The sequence below is a fragment of the Thermobia domestica genome, chromosome 2 (genome assembly GCF_964235325.1).
Source record: "Thermobia domestica chromosome 2, izTheDome1.hap1.1, whole genome shotgun sequence".
NCBI classification, from domain to species: domain Eukaryota; kingdom Metazoa; phylum Arthropoda; class Insecta; order Zygentoma; family Lepismatidae; genus Thermobia; species Thermobia domestica.
Genome location: NC_137455.1, coordinates 237,845,222 through 237,871,310, shown reverse-complemented (window position 1 = coordinate 237,871,310; position 26,089 = coordinate 237,845,222). Strand labels below are relative to the sequence as shown.

General features: G+C 36.5%; 1 protein-coding gene across 1 annotated transcript in view; it reads left to right on the top strand.

The window, feature by feature from the left end:
* Nucleotides 1–26,089, top strand: part of LOC145678408 (uncharacterized) — a 397,255-nt gene that overhangs the window by 112,866 nt on the left and 258,300 nt on the right. The window contains exon 2 of the mRNA XM_081748524.1: nucleotides 182–379. Coding sequence (XP_081604650.1) covers nucleotides 182–379 — 198 coding nt within the window. The remainder of the gene's footprint in view (nucleotides 1–181; nucleotides 380–26,089) is intronic.

Genomic DNA, 26,089 nt, shown 5'->3' with positions numbered 1-26,089 from the left:
ATTTTTAATTGTATATGTAGAAAATTATAATTTCCTTTAGGTAGATAAAGTCATTTTCTCGAAGAAATTTTCGTAATGCTGAGACACTTAGTAATTAACTTTCCTTTTCCTTACCATTTATCTCATGTTTAAAATCACATGAAATTACTATTTGGTAAAGTAATACTTTCAACCATTGCAGTCGTCATCGATGTATGCATCGTCCAGCTTACGATGTACCTCCATTCGACTTGGTGCCATCAGATCCAAATGATTGCGTATCACAGTGCCACTCTGCGTTCCAGCCTTTTCAACCAGGTCAAATGGACAGACCACGACTCCAGAGACTCCAGACACAACTACATCCGGAAGGAGAAATGATCATTGACACGACATCCAAGTATGTACTAATTAAATTTTTAAAAAATTACAAGAAGGCTTAGTAGTAGGCCTAGTTTGATTTTATTGCTTGAAATATTAGAAAGAAAAGATCATTTGGAGGGTTAGTAATGGTAGATATTACATTGACAATTAGTTTCTTATGCGAAAAATGCATATAATCATAAGAATCAGATGCATATTGGAAGATAATTGAATGGTTGTGCGTACGAATCGTGTATGAGCCAGCAATACAGATGCTTCGTCGCCTAGGTATTGCAACAGCCAATGAAATATTGTTCCTTTTGCTCTGTGCACAGGAATGTAAAGTGATCTAACTCCAAAATTGAATTTTTTAAGGAGAGAACTTGACGTTCAATATCTCACGAAAAATTCATATTTCTTTTATAGTTGCAACTAGAAACATAAATATGAAGTTAATTTTCTAATGCTGATAGTGAATAACATTCGCTTGATGGAATTTACATGAGATGTTAAAATTCAAAGTTTGGAATTACACCGTCTGGCGTCCAGGCGATTCATATATATGCCATAAATGCATGGCCAAAAGTGTAACATAAATGCATGGCCAAAAGTGACGAGGTGATCGCGGACATCCAAATAAGTAAAAATGTTCCTATAAACATGGGTCCCATGCCGCTTCGTTTCGGAGATATAGAGTGTTCAAATGTCGAGTCTCTCAAATGGGTCACTATGGGAAAGTGAATGGCAATGTTCAATATTACAGGAATAATACAATCAAGTGACATTATGCCTGTGCAGATACATTTACACTAACATAGAGAATGAAACTAATCAACATTTGAGGTTATTTGATTGTCAGCGTTTCCAGCCTGGTAAAAAAACAGTTATGCTTTCAAATAGCACTAGCCGTTCACACGAAGTAGGCAATATTCTTACCCAATAACATACTTTGTTGGTTCATACGTAAGTTATTCTCACGTGCATTCATTTGTAACAACGCAATAACACCTTTATGCAAGAGTTGTAATCTATAAACCATTATTTCCTATTGTGGGCCGTTTATTGACTTCACACTTGGACGTCTTGTCTTTTGAAAACGATGAGGAATCTGCCCTATGTTTAGGAACGTTTTCATGTCACCAGTCATATGCTAATGTGTTTATGTCTATTGCTATTTGAAAACATAACACTTTGTACCAGGTTGGCAACACTAGTAACCAAATAACCTCAAATGTTGATTAGTTTCATTTTCTATGTTAGTGTAAATGTATTTGAAAAGGCATAATTCCACTTGATTGTATTATTTCTGTAATATTCTACATTTCTATTCACTTTCTCATAGTGAGACATTGGAGGGACTCGACATTTGAACACCCTGTATCTCCGAAACGAAGCGGCATCGGACCCATGTTTATATTAACATTGTTTGCTTACTTGGATGTCTGCATTCGCCTCGTCACTTTTGGCCATGCATTTATATTACACCCTATATATATATATATATATATATATATATATATATATATATATATATATATATATATATATATATATATATATATATATATATATATATATATATATATATATATATATATATATATATATATATTTGAAGTTCGTTCGGAAAGTAAGTTCCGTTTGGCAATAAAAAAAATAAATCGAGTACAGATAAAGAAAGCAATGTATTGTCAAAAACCAATTTTCCGTAATTTTCCGGTCTTTTTCATAGCGTAGTATAAACTTATGTGTTCCTGCGTCATAGAATGTTGCCGCCTGTGTTATCAACCATGTGGTAACATGTTCTATTAACTCTTCATCGTTGTTGAAGCGCTTACCAGCAAAGAAAGACTTCAGATGCAGAAAGAGAGAGAAGTCGTCGCTAGGAGCGAGGTCGGAACTGAACGGAGGATGGCTAAAAACGTCCCAGCCAAAGCTTTCAAAGAAGAGTTTGGTCACCTTCGCAGTGTGTGATCCGGTGTTGTCGTGAATGAAAACCACACCTTTGGAGAGCATTCCTCTGCGCTTGTTCTGTATTGCACGACGCTGTTTCTTAAGCATCTTACAATAAACATCTTTATTGATTGTTGCATCTCAAGATAAAATGCCTTGTCTGTCCCAAAACCAATTGCACATGACTTTTCAGGGTGTCAAGAACTGCTTCGGTTTAACCTTTGTTGGGGACGAAGTGTGCCTGCATTCCATCGATTTCCGTCTCGTTTCAGGTCATAAGCATCCCAAGTTTCATCCCCTGTGACTATCTGCGATAAAACGTTCTCGGCGTCATCATGATAACGTGTCAGAAAATCAAGTGTGCTGCTCATCCGGTATTTTTTCTTCATTAAGGAGTTTAGGCACCCAACGTGCGCAAAGTTTATGAAAATCCAGTTTTCCAGTAACAATCTCGTAACCTACAGTTCGTGAAATTTGTGGAAATTCAAGACTAAGAGCATTAATCGTAAAACTACGGTTGTTCTTAATCCTGTCTTCGACTGCACTCACCAGTTTATTAAAAACATCAAATCGTTCTTCGTCATGCACTTGATCATGTCGGACCTATTTTCTCACCATTGAATTACTCATTGCATTTTCTCCGTAAACCTTACAGATTTGTCGATGAATGTCACTTGGTTTTACGTTCGTCGCATTCAGAAATCGAGTCACAGATCTAATTTCACAAGCGGGGGAATTTTTTAAAATCAACGCTGCCTTTATAAACAATCACTATGAACGACAGACAACACAGAGCAATCTCAAAATTATATATATATATATCTATATATACAGTGCGTTCCACGAATAACACTAAGGTCCACCACCTGAAGAAACCAAGGAAGATAGAAACATGAAACCTTTTGGAACCTTCAAGGGACATAAAAGGCAACATTATGCTAAGAAGAGGAATCCCCCACAAGGGGGGCTAAAGGGGGTTACTGGGGGTAACTCAAATTTTTAAATAGCAACCCCCATCGTGTGATACCTCGTTTGAAAGGTAATCACGAGTAAAGACCACTTATGAAAATTGTAAGTCGCTAGCATGTCCGTAGCCAACATGGCGGCCATCCGTAAAGGACGGTCGAAGAAATATTGCAAACCTGTAAGCAGAGAGTAACATAGTATGATTTGGAACATACCTCATTAATGCAGGAGATGCTCGAAGTGTGCACCGCCCACTTCTTGGCAGTAATGTAAACGTTGGACGAACTCCTCTCGAACACGGGTAAAAGTCATTACCGGTATAGAATGACAGGCATCAACTATGCGTTGGCGCAACTCCGCAATGCTGTTCGGCTGCGTGCGGAACATTATAGTCTTCAAATAGCCCCAGAGAAATAAGTCGGGTGGAGCAAGGTCAGGCGAACGGGCTGGCCATTCAATAGTGCCGCGACGACCAATCCATCGTCGCGGAAACTCACTATCTAAATAGTCACGTACAAGGCGGTGAAAATGGGCAGGACAGCCGTCATGCTGAAAATCGGGCGGAATCTCTCCAAATTCTTGCGGATTCTCTTCTATTGCCTCGACAATCAACGGTGCAATAAAGTCTTGCAGCAGCGCCAGGTACTTCTCACCCGTTAATATTCCATCGATGAAGAGGGGCCCGATTATGTGATTACCTAAGATACCCGCCCAGACATTCAGCGACTCTGGGTGTTGAGTGTTGCCTTCACGAAATACATGAGAGGTTGTGTCACACCAATATCGGCCGTTATGCCTTTTGACCGTGCCATTCAAGTAGAACGTACTCTCATCGCTGAAACACACGTTTGTCAGCACAATGGTCCTACGTGCCAATGCCTCACACATCTACTCACAAAACTCGATACGCATATCGGAATCATGTTCACTTAACTCCTGGACCATATGTAGTTTGTATGGATGGAAGGTATGTTTTTTTAAGATTCTGTATGTCGTTGTGCGTGACACACCACACGTTTGAGCCACAGTTGTTATGGACTGTTGAGGATGCACATTCAGCTCCGCCAACACTTGTATCTGTGTTTCTTCCGTAGCAACACTAGGGTTTCGAGGCTTTGGGGCATTGGTCACACTGCCTGTCGTAAAGAATTTGATTAATAAATGGCGTACAGAAGAAACACTAATTGAGTTGCGCACATTTTGTTCATTGAACAATCGTGCTGTTGCACTGTACGAACTATTCGTAGCACCAAAGAGTAACACAGTTTCAATTCTCTGTTGAAGAGACCACATTATTAATGCAATGTAGGATGGTCAAGCGCACCAGCACAAACACATGTCTATGTCCTTCAGACCTACTGTTCCGGGTTGCAATGTAGCGCACTGTTGGTCGGAAAAGCACATCTGATAGTGGTGCACGAGTAAACAGAGTAGCTTTGCTAAAGTACGTGTGTCCAACAGCAAACCGCCACCACGGGCAACTCGTCGTCATGAACTACATCTCCTCGTCCGTAAGAGTAGCAGTTCGACAGTAGCGCAATGGTAAAGTGTTGGTTCAGTACACGTGCGGTCCGGGGTTCGAGCCTCGGAGGGTTCAGATTTTTCAATAATATTATGGTACTCTCTTTTCTATCGGTTTCAGTTCAATTTGCATGTTTTTTTATTTGCAATACTATTATAGTGTTAGTTGTGTGGTATGTGTAGTGTGCATTCGTTCCGAACTAGACCTACGTTACACTTTAGAGTTTGTTGTGGACACGGTCTGGTCTCTATACGCGATTACTTTTCCAGCGAGGTACCACACGATGGGGTTGCTATTCAAAATTTTTGAGTTACCCCCAGTAACCCCCTTTAGCCCCCCTTGTGGGGGATTCTCCTTCTCAGCATAATGTTGCCTTTTAAGTTCCTTGAAGGTTCCAAAAGGTTTCATGTTTCTATCTGCCTTCGTTTCTTCTGGAGACGAGCTTTAGTGTTATTCGTTGAACGCACTTCGACCGTCCTTTACGGATGGCCGCCATGTTGGCTACGGACATGCTAGCGACTTACAATTTTCACAAGTGGTCTCGTGATTACCTTTCAAACGAGGTACCACACGATGGGGGTTGCTATTTAAAATTTTTGAGTTACCCCCAGTAACCCCCTTTAGCCCCCCTTGTGGGGGATTCCTCTTCTTAGCATAATGTTGCCTTTTATGTCCCTTGAAGGTTCCAAAAGGTTTCATGTTTCTATCTTCCTTGGTTTCTTCAGGAGGTGGACCTTAGTGTTATTCGTGGAACGCACTGTATATATATATATATATATATATATATATATATATATATATATATATATATATATATATATATATATAGTTAGATAGATACATACATACATACATGCATACATACATAGATATAGATACGTATGTTTTTTTAAGTTAATTATTAAACATTGTTAACATTTGGTTTTAATCGAGTTTTTATCATATAATTTTCATTAACCCTTTACTTAGCAAGCATGGGGAGTTCTCCGTAATTTTTGTTTATTTGCTTGTATGTTAAAAAACTTGAATAAGGGCCGTGAAGAATATTGAATGAAAATAAATGTTAGAAAGACAACGGCCAGGTGATTGAAACGAAGCGGTCAGTGTCAAATATAGAAAGAGGAGAGGTAAAAATAGAGCAGGTGACTGCTTTTTGACGATTCATTCCCGTTCTGCCTAAAGGCCCTCCAGTACTTTGTAGAAAATATTTTGAATGATCTTATCTTTAGACACAACGGGAATTCCCGTTCTGCCTAATCTTTGGAGACAGGGAATTTTATGCGGGGATGTATCTCTTAGGGAAATGCAGCACCTAAATGCTTAACTCCTAGCTCTTTTTATGCAGATTGGAACATGTATATAATGGTTGTAATAACGAAGGCGGAGACAAAATCCAAGCGGTCAAAATCCAAGGAAAATTCTGACGAGATGAAAAAAATACAAGGAACAGAATCATAGGAGTATATATTGGATGTGCGAGTGCAGCCCCTGTATGATTATTTTTCCCTTCAACTGTCATATATTCTAAAATATATATAAAAAATATATAAACCGAGCGAAGTAGCTCAAGTGGTAGAGCGTTGGCTTCGCATTCGGGAGGTCGTGGGTTCGAATCCCGCTGCCGACCATCCTGACTGAGATTTTCCAGGGTTTCCCTCAGTTCTACCAGGCAAATGCCGGGATGGTACCTACTAAACAGGCCCTGGCCGATACCTTTCCAAATCCTTTCCATTGTTATTGTTGTTGTTGGATATCCAGTGTAAAATGGCCTCTGAGCTGTATCTGGTGATTGTTAAATAAATAAATAAATAAATGTTATCTGTAATTTTTCAATTTGCTGAAATAACTTTTTTTTAAATAATGAAAACCCAATAAACCAATATAATAAAAGGGTAGATTGGCTTTAATTAGTTTCACACACACCCAGTTCTGGTATTTATTAAACATATTATTAGAGATGCAAAAAAGCCGGCTTTTTTGAATCGATGTTTTTTTTTTCACATAAAAAGCCGGCTTTTTTGGGAAAAAAACGAGAATTTTGGGAATTTTGGCTTTTTTCATTTTCATGATTTTTCTATCTAAATAGCTTTCTTATAGTATATTCTATAGTTAGATAAGAATTCCATGACCTAAATGCCATATTTCCCTCTAAAATTCACCAGCACGATGGATGGAGCACATGTTTTACGAATTAAAGCTAACGTGAAGAATGTAGTATTTGAGGGCTATTTTAAAGTCTATTTAGCTTTATTTTAACTTTTGAGTTATCGACATTTTTTTCTTCTCGGGATCATTTCAGTTTGTCATCCGTGTTTCATTTCTAAGAGCTTAGTGCCCTAGCTTCTAGCGCAAAAGTTAAACTTACGTTTCTCTATATATCCGTCAAAGCGTACGTTTTTCAATACATCCGTCAAACCGTACTTCCACATTTCTGTTATACTGTAGCTGTGCAACGATTTAGCAATAATTTTCCGGATACAACCTTGAATACTAATTTATACAAATAATCAGTAGCGGATTTAGAAAAGTATTTTCGGGGGGGGGGGTTCTCTGATTGTTTCGTTTTCTAAAATGTCCTAATTTTATTTGGGAGCAGCTTGAAGTTTATGAGTACAGCCATAACTAATATTTTGTTTCGTTTATATATTTAGCGATAATCTTGCGGATACAACCTCATTGAAGATCATTTTATACTGAGAATAAGTGGCGGATTTATAAAAGTATTTTGGGAGTCTTTTTTTCTTACTAATGTTTAGTTTTTCTAAACATTCGTAATTTTTATTTGACGGCAGCTTAAAGTTTATGAGTAAAGGCATAACTAATGGATATTTCGTTTGTTTTAGACATTCCGTAACTTTGGGAAACAGACTTCAGTCCGAAAGACCGCCCCCCTAACCTTCGCAAAACCGTCACTGCTGGTAATTAGTAATAATGACGATTTAAAAACAATAAGAAAGGAGGTCGGCCAACTCACAGTACACGCACTATTTCTACTTCACAGATGGAATGAAGAAAAGCTTTGTCAGAATAATCGAATGCTGAGTTGAATCCCGGACTTCCCGATAGAAGCGCAAAAGCTCCACTCAGTCATGTTTGTTGTGCAGTTGTATTTATCTTAAGTTAAATATATTCCGTAGTCCTTTTTTTTTGGGGGGGGGGGATGAGGAGAGTTCCATAATGATATGAAGGATGTGAGCCAACAACATGAAAACTAACAAATTTTCAATTGCTGACTTATGCAGCACCAGATAGACAGCAACGCATACCGCTTCGTTTAATCCTTCATGTATAGTCTTATGTGAAAAATAAGCTTTCCGACTTTCAAAATGGATTGTGCAGCAGAAGATTTCTAATTTCTTAAAATAGTAAAATTGTGGGTTACCATGTTCTTGCCTCATACCCTTCATATGTTGAATCCCTCTTGTTAAAAATTCAGAAAACTTAAGGATTGAGTAAACCGTGATGGTGGTTATATAAAAGTGTAGAATTTCAAGAATATACAAAACCAAAAGCTCTAGATGTGCAACCTTTAAGTGTATCATATAAATCTAAGTATTTTTCTTATGTTTTGTTTTAATTTTATTTTGTTCCATAAAGAGAGTATGGAATATTTTGAAGTAAAAATACTACACAGAATTTTGCTAGTTATTTGTGTATTTTTTAAAAAAATAAGTATTTACTTTTAGGGTTGGCTGGTTTACACCAGCTGTTTTTTTTTTTTTTTTAAATAAACAACTGGTTTAAACCAAAAAAATAAAAATAACGAAAAATGTGAATCGTGTAAACTTCATGGTGACGTTTCCCCACATCAAACCATCTGCATTAGTTTTATTTCCTTTTCACCTTTTAATCAAGGTGTCCCATGTTCAATTCTCGGTCGAACCACAACCCTTCTTTCATGCGTAAATAAAGTAGCGGTTCGGATGTCACTTTAAGCGAAAGTCTTCTTCTTGATAACCTCCGTATTACCAAGGTGACCAGAACTTTTACTTTCAAAAACGGGACGCATACGAATCGGCGACGGGGGAAGGGGGGATTCCACATTGTATTTTGGGACTCAGCAGTGTTTTCAATTTACAAAATACACAAGTAAGAATGATAACACAGCGTTTCTTACTTAAGTACAACCCAACAATACTTTTAACTACTTGAACACTCAGAATTCCCACTCAATTTCTACTTGAACCACAGAACACTCAATTCTCATTTGAACATACAGAAGTTGCAGACACGGCTGAACCTTCCCAATGAGTGTTGGTACAGAAGAATGTAGAATTTGCATTGATCATTTATATTTTGACTAATAATTATCGGACACCTGAGTCATTTTTGCTTAAAAACGGGACATTTAGGCGTCCCGTTTGAGCATCAGAAAAAAACGGGACAACGGTTGAAAATAAAGGACTGTCCCGGCTAAAACGGGACGTCCGGTCACCTTGGGTATTACGTAAGGATGTTAAGCCTGAACATACGAAACGAAACCAAATTGTATATTTCTGCATGCCTGAATGCCTGTTGTTTAATAAAGAAGCCAAGGTTACTTAAATATATTGATAGAAATTGTCAAAATTTATCGATTGCCTACGTAGCTTCCAACATTAGCTTAGATTGGACTTTCAATGATATGTACGTACTAAATTTGTAATTTAATACCTCAGTTTTAGCGTACTGATTATGATATGTTGACCTTTAAATTTTACATGCAAAGCAATAACAGGATTTTTCCGTTATTGTCTTACATTTCAAGTAATGACGGGATTTTCCCGATGGCTAGGGCGGGAGTTTCTCAATTTAAGAAATTTACTGACCGGACTTATTTAAGCTTATGTGACCTCTTCCAGCACAATCCCATTGTTGCGTAATAACACCAAGGTGAAACAAACTTATTTCTGTCAATATGTAATATAAATACATAAAGTAAAATATCTAAACCCAAAAAAGCCTGGTTTAAACCAAAAGAACCTAGTTTAAACTCCCCCCAAAAAACGGGGTTTTGCCATTTTCAAAAACAACCACGGTTCTTGCCAACCCAGCTTACTTTTGTATGTAGGAGGTTAAAAAATTTTTATTATATACATTGGTTAATCCTTTGGAATTCATAATGTAAATATGTTGAGAAGTAAAACTGTTTGAAATATCTTTTCGAAATTCATGGTTTATTTTCGAGGTTTTATATTATTATCGACATCAACCACTAATTAAGTGACTTTTTGTGTTATAGAGAAGCGAAACAAAATCTCGTTTATCAATTTAAAGCAGAATTTTGAAAAAAGCCCAAAATTTCCCAAGCAAAAAAGCGAAGCAGAAAAAAACCGAGTTTTTTTTCAAAAAAGCCGGTTTTTTTCCGAGCCCTTGCATCTCTACATATTATACATTTGAAATATGTTCAACATATCACTGTACGACCATTTATTTTCATTACGAAAAGTAACTATGATGTTATTTGATTTTTTTGAAGACTTTCATCCTTACGCTAGGCAGGAACGTACGCAGGAATTTATTTCGGGAGTGGTCTAAAGCGTTTCGGGGTGTCCAAATACAATTTGAGGCTAAATTATATGAAAATTTTTAAAATTGCCCCTAAAAGTAGACTACATTTACAAAAAAGTCGGGATTTCGGGGGTCGGACCCCTAGGACCCATCCCCTGCGTACGCCCCTGCGCTAGGTAGCATATAGAGTGTTGTATAAATATTTACTTATTTTAATTCTGAAATATTGATCAACATTTTTTTTTAAGATCAAAATGTGAAATATATATAGGTACTTACTAAAACAGTGTTAAGTGTTTTATTGGGTTTTCAGTATTTAAAAAAAAATGTTATTTCACTAAAGTGAAGAATTACACATTTTACATGCATAAAAGTTGAGGAAAAAATTAATCATCCTTTTATTAGGTTGTGTCTATGATTCTGTCCCTGGAATGTTGTCCGTTCTGTCAGAATTTTCCTTGGTTTTGTCCTCTTAGATGTTTTCCTGCGTTCGTAATAATCTGTTTAGGAATTCTAACAGTTTCTGTAAGAAGAATAGTTATATCTTCTAATTTCGTCACAAATTTAGATGTTACTCTATTTACTCTTCTCGAAGAAAATGACTAAGATACAATTCTGTTATTAGCAATGTTATTTGCATCTACTTTACAAAAGATGAATGTGATTTTTTTTTTTAATACCTGCAAAGAAATGGAAAATTGACTCTTTGCAAGAAAACGATTTGACATTGTAACTGAAACGAACACAACAACTTACCTTGGTCTAATGTCAAGTCATTTCACAGCAAAAATTTATTCGGATTTCCACTAACTTATTTCCAGCATGCTAAGACTTGCAGTATTTAAAATATACTACAGTTTATATGTTCAAGATATGTTTGGTCACATATTAAGCAAACAATGTAAGAGGATCCATAAGGCGGCTCTTAAGAAAATCTTAGTCCCCTACATCACAATTCCTTTTTCGGCATCACCTTATCAGCTGATTTGTATTCTGTATATAGCAGCAATACAAAATATCAATATCACATACTGTTTTTGTAGACTTTCAATCAAATCAAAAGGTCAGATAATCGGGATGGAAAAGTAATTAGTAACATTTTATTTCAGTTTGCAACTTTTGAAGGTGATTGCCTACTGGGTTCACCAGTAGCAAATCAGCGTTCAGAACATGAAGTTTCTATGTTAATGTTGGAGGTAGGAAAGAACCCGAAGGAACCGAAGCTTAAATGAATCGGTCATTTGAGAAACACCTCATATGCAAAAAAGTAAACTTTCGAAAAATCGAAAAAAAAAAAAAACCATCTGGTCCATAATTTAACATAATATATTTCTTGATTTTTTTTATATGTTTCTACAGGGGTTTGGTAAGCTAATTCTACCAAAATAAAATTTTATTATTTTTATTTTGATATTTAAAAAAAATATAAACGTTGTTGGAGATGCGTTGTTTCTCAAATGCCTGACTAAACGATATGTTATCAGGTATGAAATAAAAGGTAAAACAATTCAAATTATTAATAAAAATCAGTATTTTATTTTTCAAATAATGTATACACATTTTCCAAACATTGTTTCTTAAAACAGTTCAATGTCATCCATATCGATAGTTGACCAGTCATAAATTTTTGAATAAAATTCACCAACAATGTCTGCAGGTATATAGGCTTCGGCTTTCTTGAGGTCACTGATTATGTTGATATTGATAGGTACACATTTTTGCGGGTAGGCACTGATTTTTGGAAGCTCTGGTAAACCATAGTAAACCAGTTCCCGGTTTTTTCAAGTCAAAAGTTTGTTCATTGAGTCCACCAATAAAGTTTTTTACTTTAACTTGGCCTACATGTTTATTAGAGTAATTAAACTCCATAAATGTTGAAATGTTGAATTTTATTTTGTTTTCCCTTGGAATGTTCCTTGCTTGAGTCTCCGTAGACATTACATTTATATATATATATATATATATATATATAAATTGACCACACCATGATTTAAAATCCTTCACTTTTTCACTTTCTACTATTTCCACCAGGAACTTGTCCTGAATAGCAGCAGAGTACAACGTAAGTTCAGCATACTGTTTTACTGTGTAAATCCTGTCAGTTGTTTTAATTTTTCGTTTGATTACACTAAAGTCGTGGTCATACGGAAGGTACGAATGACCTCGAATAGGAAAATAGTGATGAATACTGTCGAATCGGCCAGGTTCTATTAGGGCAAGAAAAAACCGCACAACCACGGTGTTTTTGTTTTGTCCAGGTGCGCCATCGGAAGAAACATGAAGACGCCTAACACCAGCATCAAGAACTTCATTGATAAAATCAACTAAAAATGAACAAATTTCATTTGGCCCCTTCGTAGCTAAGCCCTCATGATATACATGAAACTTGGCTTTATTGGTTGCAACATCATGAATATTAAAAACATTAACTGTGAACTGCAGTAAGTAAAATATTTCTTGAACTGGTATTTGAGGAAGTTGAAGGTTTTGCATAAAGTCCATGTAGATCCCACCTACTTTTTCATCCGTTAAACACTTTTGTCTAATATTTTCAATGGCTTTGAAAATCTTTTGTGATCTCCTTTTATGCACAAGGAGTTCTGCAACATAAACTCTTTTAGCTACATCATTTAAAGATGGACTTTTTATTTTGACAGACAGTTCCTCACATTTACAACAAGAATCAATCTGAGGCCTCCCAAAAGTTAGGTCAAAATGCTCATGAAATATTTTCAAACTTGTAATCAACACTCAAGTCTGGATGTTTTTCTTTGAAAAGTTGCCACATTAAGGTTAGCGTTCAAGTATTTGTAAGGCCTGCTGGTGTAATGGGCTTCTTTCTGGGGAAAAGAGGCTATGTGGTCGTCAATAGCTTTATGATATGACCTGGTTTAACGTTCCCTGGAGCATTTTTTGTCCCTGGAGCAAGTCCTTTGGTGACTTGCCTTGAGAGAGTAGTTTACACAGTCTTTTGACACGTTCAGTGGATATTCCATGGACCGAAAGAAAGTAGACGTAGATACAGAATACACAACGGAGTGAGACTTTGGTATACATTTCCATCTGCACCTAAAATAACCAAACCTCATTAGGACTAGTTCAAAATAACTTAAAACCTACAAAATATTAAAATCTTAGGCTATACAGATAAATTTTCCTAGGTTAATGTTATAGGTTATAGAATGTAAGATTTTCTAGGCCTATGGTAAATATTCTAGGTTAAGTTACCTGCAAAGGAATCCATGTTCTTTTGGTTTCACTACATTTCCTTTCCAGTTTGTATATTCTTCATTCTTAACACAGGACTTCTTTATTCCTTCACACTTATACTCCTTCCCTTTTTTACGTTTTAATCGTGTGGAATTATTACTTTCGCTTTCACTAAAACTCATTTTAACATATAAACAACAATAATAAACACTACAGCACAACAGCTAGCTGTTTGGATTAAAATAGAATAACAAAAAACAATGCTGCCACCAGCCACATTAAAATAGAATAACAAAAAACAGTGATGCTACCTGCCACATTATTTTGTAAGTCATTTGAGAAACAACACATTTCCAGGAGATGAGGTGTTTCTCAAAGGAATGGATATTTTCTAATGCGCCATCACCATGGTTACTAAATGGAGATGAGTTGTTTTATGCGTATTGGATTTGTCTAGCCTTCACCAACAATTTAATATGCCTAACTCAATTTTGGCCAAGTGGTGGACAAACACCGTGTGCGTGGGTTTTCTCGGGTTCTCCCGTTTCCTCCCACTTTCTTCATTCCACCATTTCATTCATTATTCATAATCACCGTCTCCTTTAGCCTAACCGGCATAACCGTGGGACGCAAAACTCAAAGATTTCATTTTTTCATTTCAATTTTGGCCAAAAAATGGACATGAGGTGTTTCTCAAATGACTGATTCAAATATAGGCGAGTTGAGCAGAAAATCAAATCATTCAGAAGAAGGCTGGAATCATGTGTAATGGGATTGGTGGCTTACATAAATGTGGTTGCATACTGTTTACATTTACAACAGCAATGATGAGATCTTATTTAAATTGTATTGGCTATATTAACGATATATGGTATTTAGTATTGTTAGTATTTACATTGAAAGTATAAATGAAATGAAATCTTTTAAGTTTTACGTCCCACGGTAATGCCGGCTAGGCTAAAGGAGACAATGATGATGAGAAATGAATGAAATAGTGGAAAATCTGAGGAAACGGTGTTTGTCCGCCGAGAAAACCCACGCGCACGGTGTTTGTCCACCACAAAGCTCACCTTTCTCGAGCTGGGATCGAACCATGTACCCCATGCACCAGAGGTGAACGCTCTACCGCTGTGCCATCGCGGCCCCACTTTTTTTTGACAAAATAAGCATGACATATTGCGTGTAGTACAAAATCATGTATAGAGGACAAAGTACCTGATTATGTATACGCGTAGAGGTTATTCTGGAAAGAGAGCTGTGATGTAGAAGACAAAGGCTCTTTTTAGGAAAAGCAAACAGACCCAGTTATGCATCCTCTTGCATTTAATATATGTTTAATATATGACCAAACATATCTTGAGGATGTGAACTGTAGCACCTTTTACGCGAGGCTTAGGATGGTGGAAATGAACTACCGCAAAACTGAATAAAATTTTGTTATGAAATGACTTGATATTAGACCGAAATAACTTTATTTTATGAGCCGTTTCAGTTACAATGTCAAACGACTTTCTTGTAACTGAGTCAATTAATTTTCCATTTCTCTGTAAGTATTAAAAAATCACATCTTTAGTAAAGTAAACGTGAATAACGCTGCTAATAACTGTACCTACTAGAAGAACAAGCAGAATAACATCTTAAATATATGATGAAACTTGAAGAAATAGTTATTCTTCTTACAGAATCTATTAGAATTACTAAAGAAAAATTTTCTAGAAAAGATTCCTCACTGCACAGAATTTCCCGTCTCGATAGATTAGGCAGAACGGGAATTCCCGTTCTGCCTAAAGATAAGATCATTGAAAACATTTTCTACAAAGTGCTGGAGGGCCTTTAGGCAGAACGGGAAGACACCCTTTTCGACATATGGGTAGTATTTTTAATGATGATATGAAGTGCTAACGTGAAATAAAAGTAACGATAGGAATGGCGAAAAAAACATTTGTAAGCAAGCAAAGTCTATTTTGTGGAACCTTGAATAACGAGTTGAGAAAAAGACTCAAAAATGTTTCGTGTGAAGTGTTAGACAGTATGGCCAGTAACATGAACATTTCGTAAAAATAATGAAAAACGAATGAAAGCTTTCGAAGTATAGGCGTGGAGAAGAATAGAGAGAATTAATTAGATCGAGTGGAAAACAAATGAGACGTTGTTGGAAATGGTCGGGGAGAAAATAATACTTTTAAATATTATTGAGAAGAGGAAGAGAAACTGTTTCGAACTACGGTGTAAGAAGGAACTGTATCAAGAGTTGCGTGTTAGAGGGTATAGAAGCAGAAAAGAGAGGCAGGAAGAGGGCAAAGTAGGCTATAATTCATGGACGACATCGAGCAGAAAAATCGTACGTGAAGACGAATAGGTTAGCGAAGACCATAGAGCATGGAAGGTTCTCAGTTGCGACAAGTGACCTGCCAAGAATGGCAGAATACCTATGATGAGGTTTCTGTGTTTGAAACACATCTTCCTAACTATGATTTCCTAACTTTTAAAATAGCTTTGTATTCTGAATAAAATATACAGGATGTTTACTTCCAAGTAACATTTACAGTAATATCCTATCAAACAACTTCTGGTAAAAGTGGCTGAAACCCGATGCGTGGTGGAGTTATACTCAGGCGAATGATGTAACAGGGGAAGCCCGCTGTTCCGTAGGCATCGACAAGGAAACGTGTGCAGATTTTCGCAAGTATGCTTGTCGTGGGTATGTGAAGACGATAACACTGCGAATACATATTGTTGATGCTACAAGAGGTAGTACTGAAGTCAGTTGAAGTCAGGCAAAACACAGCAGGTCGTGTTGAAAGGATGAATGTTTCACACTTGTAAATATGGCAACAATCTCAACGGGTGAAATGTGTGACCCGACCATGTAGCAAAGGACTAAACAGTTCCAAACAAACACCGACACTCTTCACTATTATTGCTTGCAGACGCGGACGGAATACTGCAGGGGCTTGCCTGAGGCTTTGCTGCTGCAGGTGGAAATATTGTTTCCAGACATGCAGGACCATCCGAAGCACTGAACTTTGCATTCCATTGATCCACACGGGAGCCAATAATATCTGATGTCTACAACACAGTAGATGGGGAATTGAACAGTGAGCTCAGGTGCTCATTACACGCTAGTCCCAGTTTAGTTTTCAGAGTGATTCATATCGCGCCATCGTCTAATAGGTACCAGGGGCCAGGTACAACCCTGTTAACATTCTCGAAAGAGATTCGTATGAAGGAGTGGTGTTTCGGTGTGGAATGAAGTTTGCGTGCGTACGCATGATAAATTCGTATCCTCAACAAAGGAACTGAAACATGTTAGGTATACCGGGATATAATTCTCCAAAAGTATGCCCAACATTTCCCGGGAGTTATGGGTATCGCTTCGATACCGATGGACCACAATGAAAGCCCACTTAGAACTATCGTCGTCGAGGAGCAACTGGAAATATAATAAATTGGGCAAATGCCGTAGCCCGCGAGATCGTCCGACCTCAATCCGATTATCACGCGTGGAGTGATTTCGATTGACTTACTGCTGTCCTACGGACACTTCTACAGTTGCGACAGCCACTAGCGCAAGAATGAGATGAAAGACTCGTGGTTATAAATAATCTTCATCAGACTGAAGCAGACTTCAGTGGAAATCAGAATTCAAGGAGTGAACCAATGTACCCCTCCCAAATTTTTAAAGGCTGCACAAATGTCCGTATGACTTATGAAAGAGAATGGACCCCTGTATATGCCCATATAACCATATAAGATAATAATACCTCATTAAACGGGATAAATTAGGTCAAAACCTGCAAAATTTGATTTTTGGAAACTTTTACCCATGAAAGGGAACGAAACGGACCTCCAAAGCTTAAAGAGGTACGTACGCTGGTCCTAGGCTACCATACCAAATTTTTAGATTTAGAAATTTCCAAAATTTGAGGGGGATTGTCCTATGTACCCCTGCCGAAATGTGGAGGAAGTAATCCTATGTGCCCCTAGGTCATTGACCTGGGCGCCGCAATCCAGGGACTCAAAAATTTGACTCAGACGAAATGATTACTACTGATATGGTGTATACTTACCCAGTGGTAATCTTTTAACAACTGGTTCTCTCTCTCTCTCTCATTACATATATATAGGGTGTCCCACCAGGAAAGTGTCATATTTTGAAAAATGACAAGCAATCGATCGAGATATCAATGAAAATATCATTTTATTTTGTACACATTGTTTCGAAGCCACATATCTCGAGAACTAATGAAGACATCGGAGTCATTGAAAAACGTCGGAGTCATTTTCTCATAGATAGCACACATAATAGGAATTAGGGGCCGTTCACATATTACGTAACGATGTTTCTGATCACTTTTACCCCTCTTCCTTGTCACACTTCGTAATGCAAGCCTGCACCTCTCCCCCTTTATTACGTAACGCTTTTTGATTTTTGTTTTTTCATCAATTTTGCTTATTTTAGGGTTTATCACAATAAAAAAATAATTTTAATGGCAGAACTTTTCATTACAAAATGCTTTTATTTTCAATATGTTTGTAGTATTTTTTCGCCAACGAATCAAAGTATTAGAAAATGGTAGTACCGTAATAATATTTTAACCTCATAAAGTTGCTTAATTAACCAGTTTCAATTCTTCGAAATTCCATACTGTCGTTTTTCCAAGGAGATCGCACCCAACTTCTTAGGTCACCGATGATTGGCAAGGGGGAAATGCTGCATGAAGTGCAGATGAAACACGGTCTAAACAATTGACAACCTCTTTTTTCTGTAATCCAGGAAACTTCGTGAAGTTTCCCAGTGTCGACGATACAAAGAAGTTCTCTTTCCCCTAGATCACAGAGTAGACGTGGCTACAAACATAAAGGAGCAGAGACATCTCGTTTGTGAACAAGCTTTCGGTCATCTTCATTAGACTTCAGTTTATCCCCTTTCAAATTCTTCTTGTCCTAAATTAGTGCTAGAATGCGAATAAACTCGATTTCTTTTGGAAAATTCAAATCTAAAGATAAAACAGTCACTATGAGATGAATATCCGACAAACTCGGTTTTTAATGTTATTTAGCTTGGATCGTTCTGTTGCGGAAAATATTATATCACGAAAAATAGTTTCTTCTGTTTCACACGCGAAACCCCTTGGAAGAATAGAGTGGGTAATGATTCAAATCAAAAGTTTTAAATCTATTCTCAGAAATAGCGATACGATTGGGAACGTGAGACCATTTTCAAGCGGTAGTTACGATTGCTAACAACGAACTCCAGAAAAGGGTGTATCGTAAATGCATTGCGGCGATAGCCACAAAACACAGTTTTATTGTATTTTGTCACCAGTCATACTGGTGTCTAGTAGCGTCCTTAAATCCCTTCTGCATGATTCAATTTATACAGGCTATATGTTCTCAATTTTCCAAAACAATACAAATATTTGTTTATAAAAATGAAAAGAACTGAATAAAATTATTTGTTTAAAAGATTGCGTATAAATCTGAGATTGCGTATAAATCTGTGAGTGTAATGAAGATTACAAGAAAAACATGTTACGTACAGGGGCATCATTTAGGGAGGGCAGGAGGGGGCAATTCCCCCCCCCCAAGAGTTTGAGGACTACATATGCTTTAATAGATTGTCTACTAATACACTAGTACAAAACGTGAGATTCTTATGTCAGTGGTACTCTTGCCCCTCCCAAGCGAAGTTTGAAATGACGCCCCTGGTTACGTAACGAAGACGTTAAGTCCCTCCTCCCTCGTGTCATACTTCGTTACGCAAGGCCGAACCCCCTCTCCCCCTTTGTCGCGTTACGTAATATGTGGACTAACCGTAGATTTTACTACATTCATTACACTCACAGATCCCAGTATCCTGGACAAAATCCCGGGATTCATATTCAAATTTCAATCTGCCCATTCAAATTTCTGTCTGCCCATTCAATTGAAACAATTGAAAATTGTTTGTTTTTACAACAATACAAGCGACTGGTAAAAGTACAGAGGTGTTTTCACTAATTTGTTTGACTTCTTTCTTTCACTCTTGGTTATGGTTTTGTCATGCATGTGTTAGTCTGGGTATAACAAACGGTTCTGCGAACTCGAAATATTTTAACAGCCGGTTCTAGCGAACCGGTGCGAACCGGCTGAATAGCACCACTGTACTTACCAACCACATCTCCATTTGGAAGTACACTTTTCCAAACATCTGTTATGGATTACTGACGAACTCACCAGAATACTGTAATGACAGATTTGTCGCCGCGGAGTTGAGTTTTAAATCTCCTGTCACAATCATGAAGCTTCACAAACAATGGATGTAGGTTCATTCAGTACTCCTGGCTTAAAGATATTGTTGTTTTTCACTACTTTATGTATAGAATGTATCAGTTTGAACCTATAAAGCAAAAGTATTTGCAATTTGTGTTCCCTATAGTTTTCCTCAAACAACGGTATTGAAAAATACATTGCTTTCTGAGTAAGCAGGTCTCCACTTTTTTTTTTTTTTTTTTTTGTTTTTGTTTTAAAGCATGCAGGAAATTTATGTCATATGCTACGACACATATCAATCTATTCTTGTATTACAGAGAGTGATTTTCCACTAGAAGCAAAATGGAAATTTCAATCGCACTAGCACAATAAAGCTTAATATATTAATTCTTTAAATTATTCAACTTCGCTCACCCAGATTTTATGTATTCATTCTTCGGTTCCTTTGTCGCATATAGCTAGAGAAAAGCAAACCTGTTTCGTTTTAAAATTTTGTACAAAATAGTGAAAGTTAATGGAAAAGCTTATAAATAAATATATCCCTGGTTCATCATGTTCTTGAGAAAAGGCGACTCAAAATTATGATTTTTACCAACTGTGTTGAATATATGAAATTTTATATTGTACAATGAAGTTCACGCAGCATTGCTTCAGCTTGAAAGTGTTGATGGAGATGAAAAGCTAATTCAGTGTGCCAAGAAGCTGTTCACTATGGCAGGACCTCATGGAATTGACTGATTTCTTCAGCATAGTTATAATATTATCCCTTGGAATGATTCTCTGAAAGAGTGGTCCAGAGTTAAACACAAAAAGGCCAATTACAGTATCATAGGAAATTGTAGTATTAACGCAATAAATTTGTATTTCTGGATGGAACTAATAAAAATATTATTAGCAAATTCGCTTCTCGTAATTTGATTCAAGAATGAATATCGTGCCATTAGGTACATACCAAATTTATGTGATTCTCTTATTATCAATCATTAAATTCAAATTATAAAGGTAACCAAGACAGTTCTGTCGGTTTTTTACCCACTACCTTCGAATATCGATATGTCACCTAAGACGTACCTGGAAGATCAAACAGTCTCCATCAGTCGGCGACCTTCTGCCAACTTTCTGGAAGGCCGTGAAGCGAAGATGGTATCAAGTGCATTTTGCACCTCTACTGGAGATTTGAATTGGTGTCCTCTAAGGTGATTGTCCAAGGAATGGAACAGGTGATAATCGGACAGTGCAATGTCCGGGAAGTACGGCGGATGCAATAATGTTTCCCATCCAAGGCGTAGAATGATGTTCCGATGATCCTAGCCACGTGGGACTTAGCGTTGTCCGTAACAGAAGGACCTCCTTTGAGATTCAGAAGTGCTAGCTCGAGTTTTGAGTATTTCTTGAACACGGCTCAACTGCTGACAGTACACAGTTGAAGCCGCGTAACAACATTCCAAGTGTAGAAGGGGTAACTTTTTTGTTGCGCCCCTCTCTCAACAGCCCCCTCCATCACAGCGTGTAATTTCCACTAATTTTTACAGAATTCTGTAATGTATTTTTTTTTTTCATGTGGGTGGGAAAATAGTTATAATTTACGGAAAAAAATATACCTTTGAAAAATTCAAACATTAGACTTACTTCTTCATACGCCGAATGTATTCATTCAACACAAGAGCCGCACATTAGTAAAACTAGTAGACTTCATTTGATTTGTGTCGGGATACGTATGAAGTACAGTTTACTATTAATTAATCACTAAATAGTACGACATGATTGTTCGTTATACGTTCGGCACCAAAGTCACATTCTGACTCTTCAGAACTCATAGGCTCAAGATATATCGCAACCGCATTTTTTTTTTCTAAAGTGATCAACAGATTCTCACAATACACCTACAAGCACACTTTTCTTATTTTGCCTTCACACCACATTAATCTTCAAATGTTTCAGTACATAGACGGAACTGCACTTTGTATTCATATACGTGACTAGAGATGCAAAATAGCCGGATTTTTGAGACGTACTTTATTTTCATTAAAAAAACGGTTTTTTAAAAGAAAACGGAAATTTTCGCTTTTTTGACACAACTAGCACCTCATAAGCGCCACGTCTGTTGCCTAACCATGATATCAATTTCTTGAAATTTATACATCTTGAAATGTGTGTTGTTCGGGTTGCTTAAAGTCAAACTGGCAGACAAGAAAAAAATATCTCGCCGTTCCGGAAACACTATTGTTTCATATACTCTTCGAAACCTAGTATTACAGCCGAAAAGGCTTCATAATTTTGTTAGTATTTCAGAAGAAAATGTTTTACTAATAACAGCATCATAATATGATCTAGTTTAAGGAAATGGAGCAAGAAAGCTTCGTGCGTTGGCCCATACCTTTTATTTTTCTTCAGAATACAGTATTAAAAAAAAAAAAAAGTTATGATGGAAAAAGAAAGCTGGAACAGAATGTTCTTTCTTCATTAAATACGAAATATTAAAAGAAAAAAGTCCCAAGCCAAAAAAAGCATGGAAAGGATATTCGTTTTTTTATTTTTATTATTAAAAATGCAGTCTGTTTTCCGATACTTTAGATCAGTATTCAGAACAGTACTAACTTTTCACTAAAACATTTTTTGTCGTTAAACATTATTCTAAGAACTCTACAAACTTTTCGCTCGAAAACCCTATACATTTGCTTCGAGACTATGTATCGTAGGATCATGCTTCATGCCTCGTTTTGTTTGGAATAAAGCAGTGTTTTCAACTGTACCAGTCAGATTCCCTAATGTGTACCTAGGGCAATAAAATTTCCGTCCAAATTGGGAAAAAGTTTAAAAAAGAAGTCCCCTTTTCCAGCGAATTTCTTCCCTCAGGTACACGACATGGACATGCAAATGTAACCAAAAAACTTTGCTTCATTCCGAACAAAACGAGGTATGAACTAGTGCTGTCGAAATCGGTTTTTGAAAAACCGAAAGCCGGTTTTTGAAAAAAGTGAAATTTCATAAAACCGAGATGTCGGTTTTCAAAACCTAAAACCGCATTTGCAGTTTCGGTTTTCAAAAACCGTTTTGCGGTTTCGGTTTTCAAAACCGCATTTGTGGTTTCCGGTTTTCAGAAAACCTGTTTTCTCAAGAACCGAAAACCGCAAATATCACAAAAATTCGACAGCACTATAAACTATTGTAAGTGTCTGGGACTTACGATAAGAAACCAGTCAGTCAACACATGGAAAACCACAATATTCACATTTATCGGAGTAGCAACAAATAAACAATAGAATCGTGTGTTGCAATCTAGATTTTCTTTCTTTCTTTCTTTTTTCTTTTTTTAAAGAAAGGGAGATGGTGCTTTTTTTGTTAACAAAAGAAAGCGTGGGAGTACTTTTTTTAAAATAACAAGGTGAAAGAGTATTATTATTATTTAAAAAGGAACCTATTGATTACAAACTTCAAAGACTCGACTGCGTCAGTGTTAATACTACTTAATGCCTGTTGATTCTACTGTAGAAGTAGTAGTTCTACTGTGCGGGTGTTTCTTTTCTAGAGAGAGAGAGAGAATTATATTTTTAAGGACAATGTTATTTGAAACTTTACTTACAATAGTAGTTATTGAAATAATAATAATAATAATAATAATAATAATAATAATAATAATAATAATAATAATAATAATAATAATAATAATAATAATAATAGATTTAGATGTAGGGAATTCTTCTGTAAAAATGTAATTTCTGGTGCTAGAATAGGGAAATTTAATGCGGATCATCTGGCAACACTGCTTCGGCTTTCTTTGTTAAATTAAAGTGCTAATTACGCCCTAATTACATTTCATTTAGTTTAGTTTGACCACCGACCACCTCAAACTCGATCCATATAGTATATGCAATTGTTCAAGGACCCTTCCATATAGTTAAAGTATAGACCCCCTATACAATTATTCAAGAACTTACAGTTAATAATACATATTGTATTCATTTTTGGTTTGGCTTGTTTTAGTTTAACGTCCCATGGTTATGCTAGGGCGGGCAAAGGAGATGTGGGTCTACTGATTATAATGGAATCCGAACTACGTCGGCCGTTCAACTTTTCCCTCATCGGGAACCGAACTCGGGACCACGCGAACCGAAGTCAAGCGTGCTAGCCGCTAGACTAAATTGGGGTTCTCACGTTGTGTTGATTTAAATCATTCAGTCAGTGTAACAAGATCCGAAGATCAACAAGTAGAGTTTTGTGCTCCGAAAGCAGCGGATTTGAACTATTTGTAGCCCAAATATATAGAAATGAATTATTTGGCAACTAATGACTGGTACTAATTTTAACATGAGCTGGAAAATGTGCTGGACGTATTGCAAGAAGAAATTATGACCGATGAACGAAAACAATTCTAAACTAGATACCACGAGGAAAAAAAAAAACAGCCAAGGAAACGTCCGCATACAAGATGGCGTGACGAAGTCAAGGACCACTGGGGAGTAACCCAGAAAAGAATTGCCGAAGATAGATAGTTGTGGAGAAGACTTATAAAGACCTACATCCAACAGTGGATTGATAATGCTTGATTATGATGATAGTGATGATTTTATTATATCTGAATCACAGAGGTAAACTAAACCAAGTCATAAATTCGTAATTTTACAGAAGAAGTGAAAGCCGGTTCCTTAACTAAGATCTATAGTATTGTTTCTCAAACTGTACTAAGTAGTTACAAACTAATACCACTAGAAAGAACATAGTCTATTTGAAAAAAAAAATGTATTAACTGAATTCCGACGAAAAAGTGACAGCATAGTTTGCCTCTAAAGTTCAAGTTCATATATATATATATTTGTATGTATGTATAACTTTTACTAGATAAGGTAGGGTAAAAATGGATCCAAAATTTAACAAAAGTCGTACAGCGAAAAAAATGTTTTTCACTATTCAATCCTTCATGTTGCAGCAAAACTACGAAAATTAATACAAAAGAAAAATAGAAAATTAAGAATCACTTGTTTTGGCGAGAGAGAGAAAATACAGATATAGAGACAATTACCTATATACTTACATAATATGTATGTCTATGTTTCGCAAGTAATTTTCAATCAATATAAAATTTCACCGTAATGAACGCACGATTAGTTTCCTCGAATAAAGATCACATGCATCGCTGAGAGCTCAGGAATAAGCTTAATCTATGTTACGGCACTGGTTATATGCTTATGTAATGCATTACGACTTTATGAACTTGTATAAGAAACAGAATGTACTTAAAGTGAGACGCGAACTATGGAAACATCGGACTTCGAATCTAACTTGTTTGGTGATCCATCCCGAGATCTCACATAGCAAAGATGAGTGTCGTAGCTCCCAACACAAGGTTCAGGAAGTTTGTGTTAGAAAGTGTCAAACACGGTGATGTGAAACGATAATAAAGTATTTGATCAATTTGAAACAAAATATATTGTAGTAATAATTTATCCTATTTGTTGAGATAATGAACGTTATATTCGGTTTTTAAAATGACAGTCAAAGCATAATGTATTGGATAATAAATGAGAAATTGTAAAATAATTTCGGTACGATTAAATACGTGCTGCTATGTGTTGCGTCATCGGTTAGGAGGTATTGAACAATTCTGATTCAAAGGAAGGAAATAAACCACTGTATAGTATTGGAGTTAATTTAATAGAGTTTAATTGTATAGGCAGTACTGAGGCTATATATGAGTGAAATGCTATTGCTGAAATTGAAATATGGGTTACTATTAGGGTTTTATCGCAGCTATAATATACCCACTGATGATTGAACTTGGAATACATGCATGAAAAGCATTAGCGCTAGCAAATTAGCTATGAAGAGGCATACCACACCATGAGTCAAAAATGAAGGCAAATAATAAGAAGTGGAAACGACAGACTGTACAATAATAATATTTTCACAATTTTAATTTCACACTATTTTTTCGAGACGAGACCGAAACCGAGACAAGCATCTGTTGACCGAGATGGCGATTTTTGACGAGACGAGACTGAGACCGCTGTTTATTAACCGAGACTGTACAAAGTCTCGTCTCGATACCATCCCTAAAATGTAGGGTTAACCTTACATTCAGAAAAAAGTAGAACATAGAACAAGGACGAAGTCTATGATGTATTTTCTTGAATTAAACATTAAGTTTAATGTTAACAAAAACGTTTAACAAAGGCTAATGAACCAAACTATAAATTTATAAAGAAGGCTAGAAAGGCAGGCACGCGATGGAACGTGTATTGTATATTAACAGATTTGTCGAATTTGCAGACTACAGTCCACTAGCACTGCTACCGTCGTAAATTAGATTTCTCATGGGAGTCTCATTCTGTTCAGTGCCTCACATGGATATCT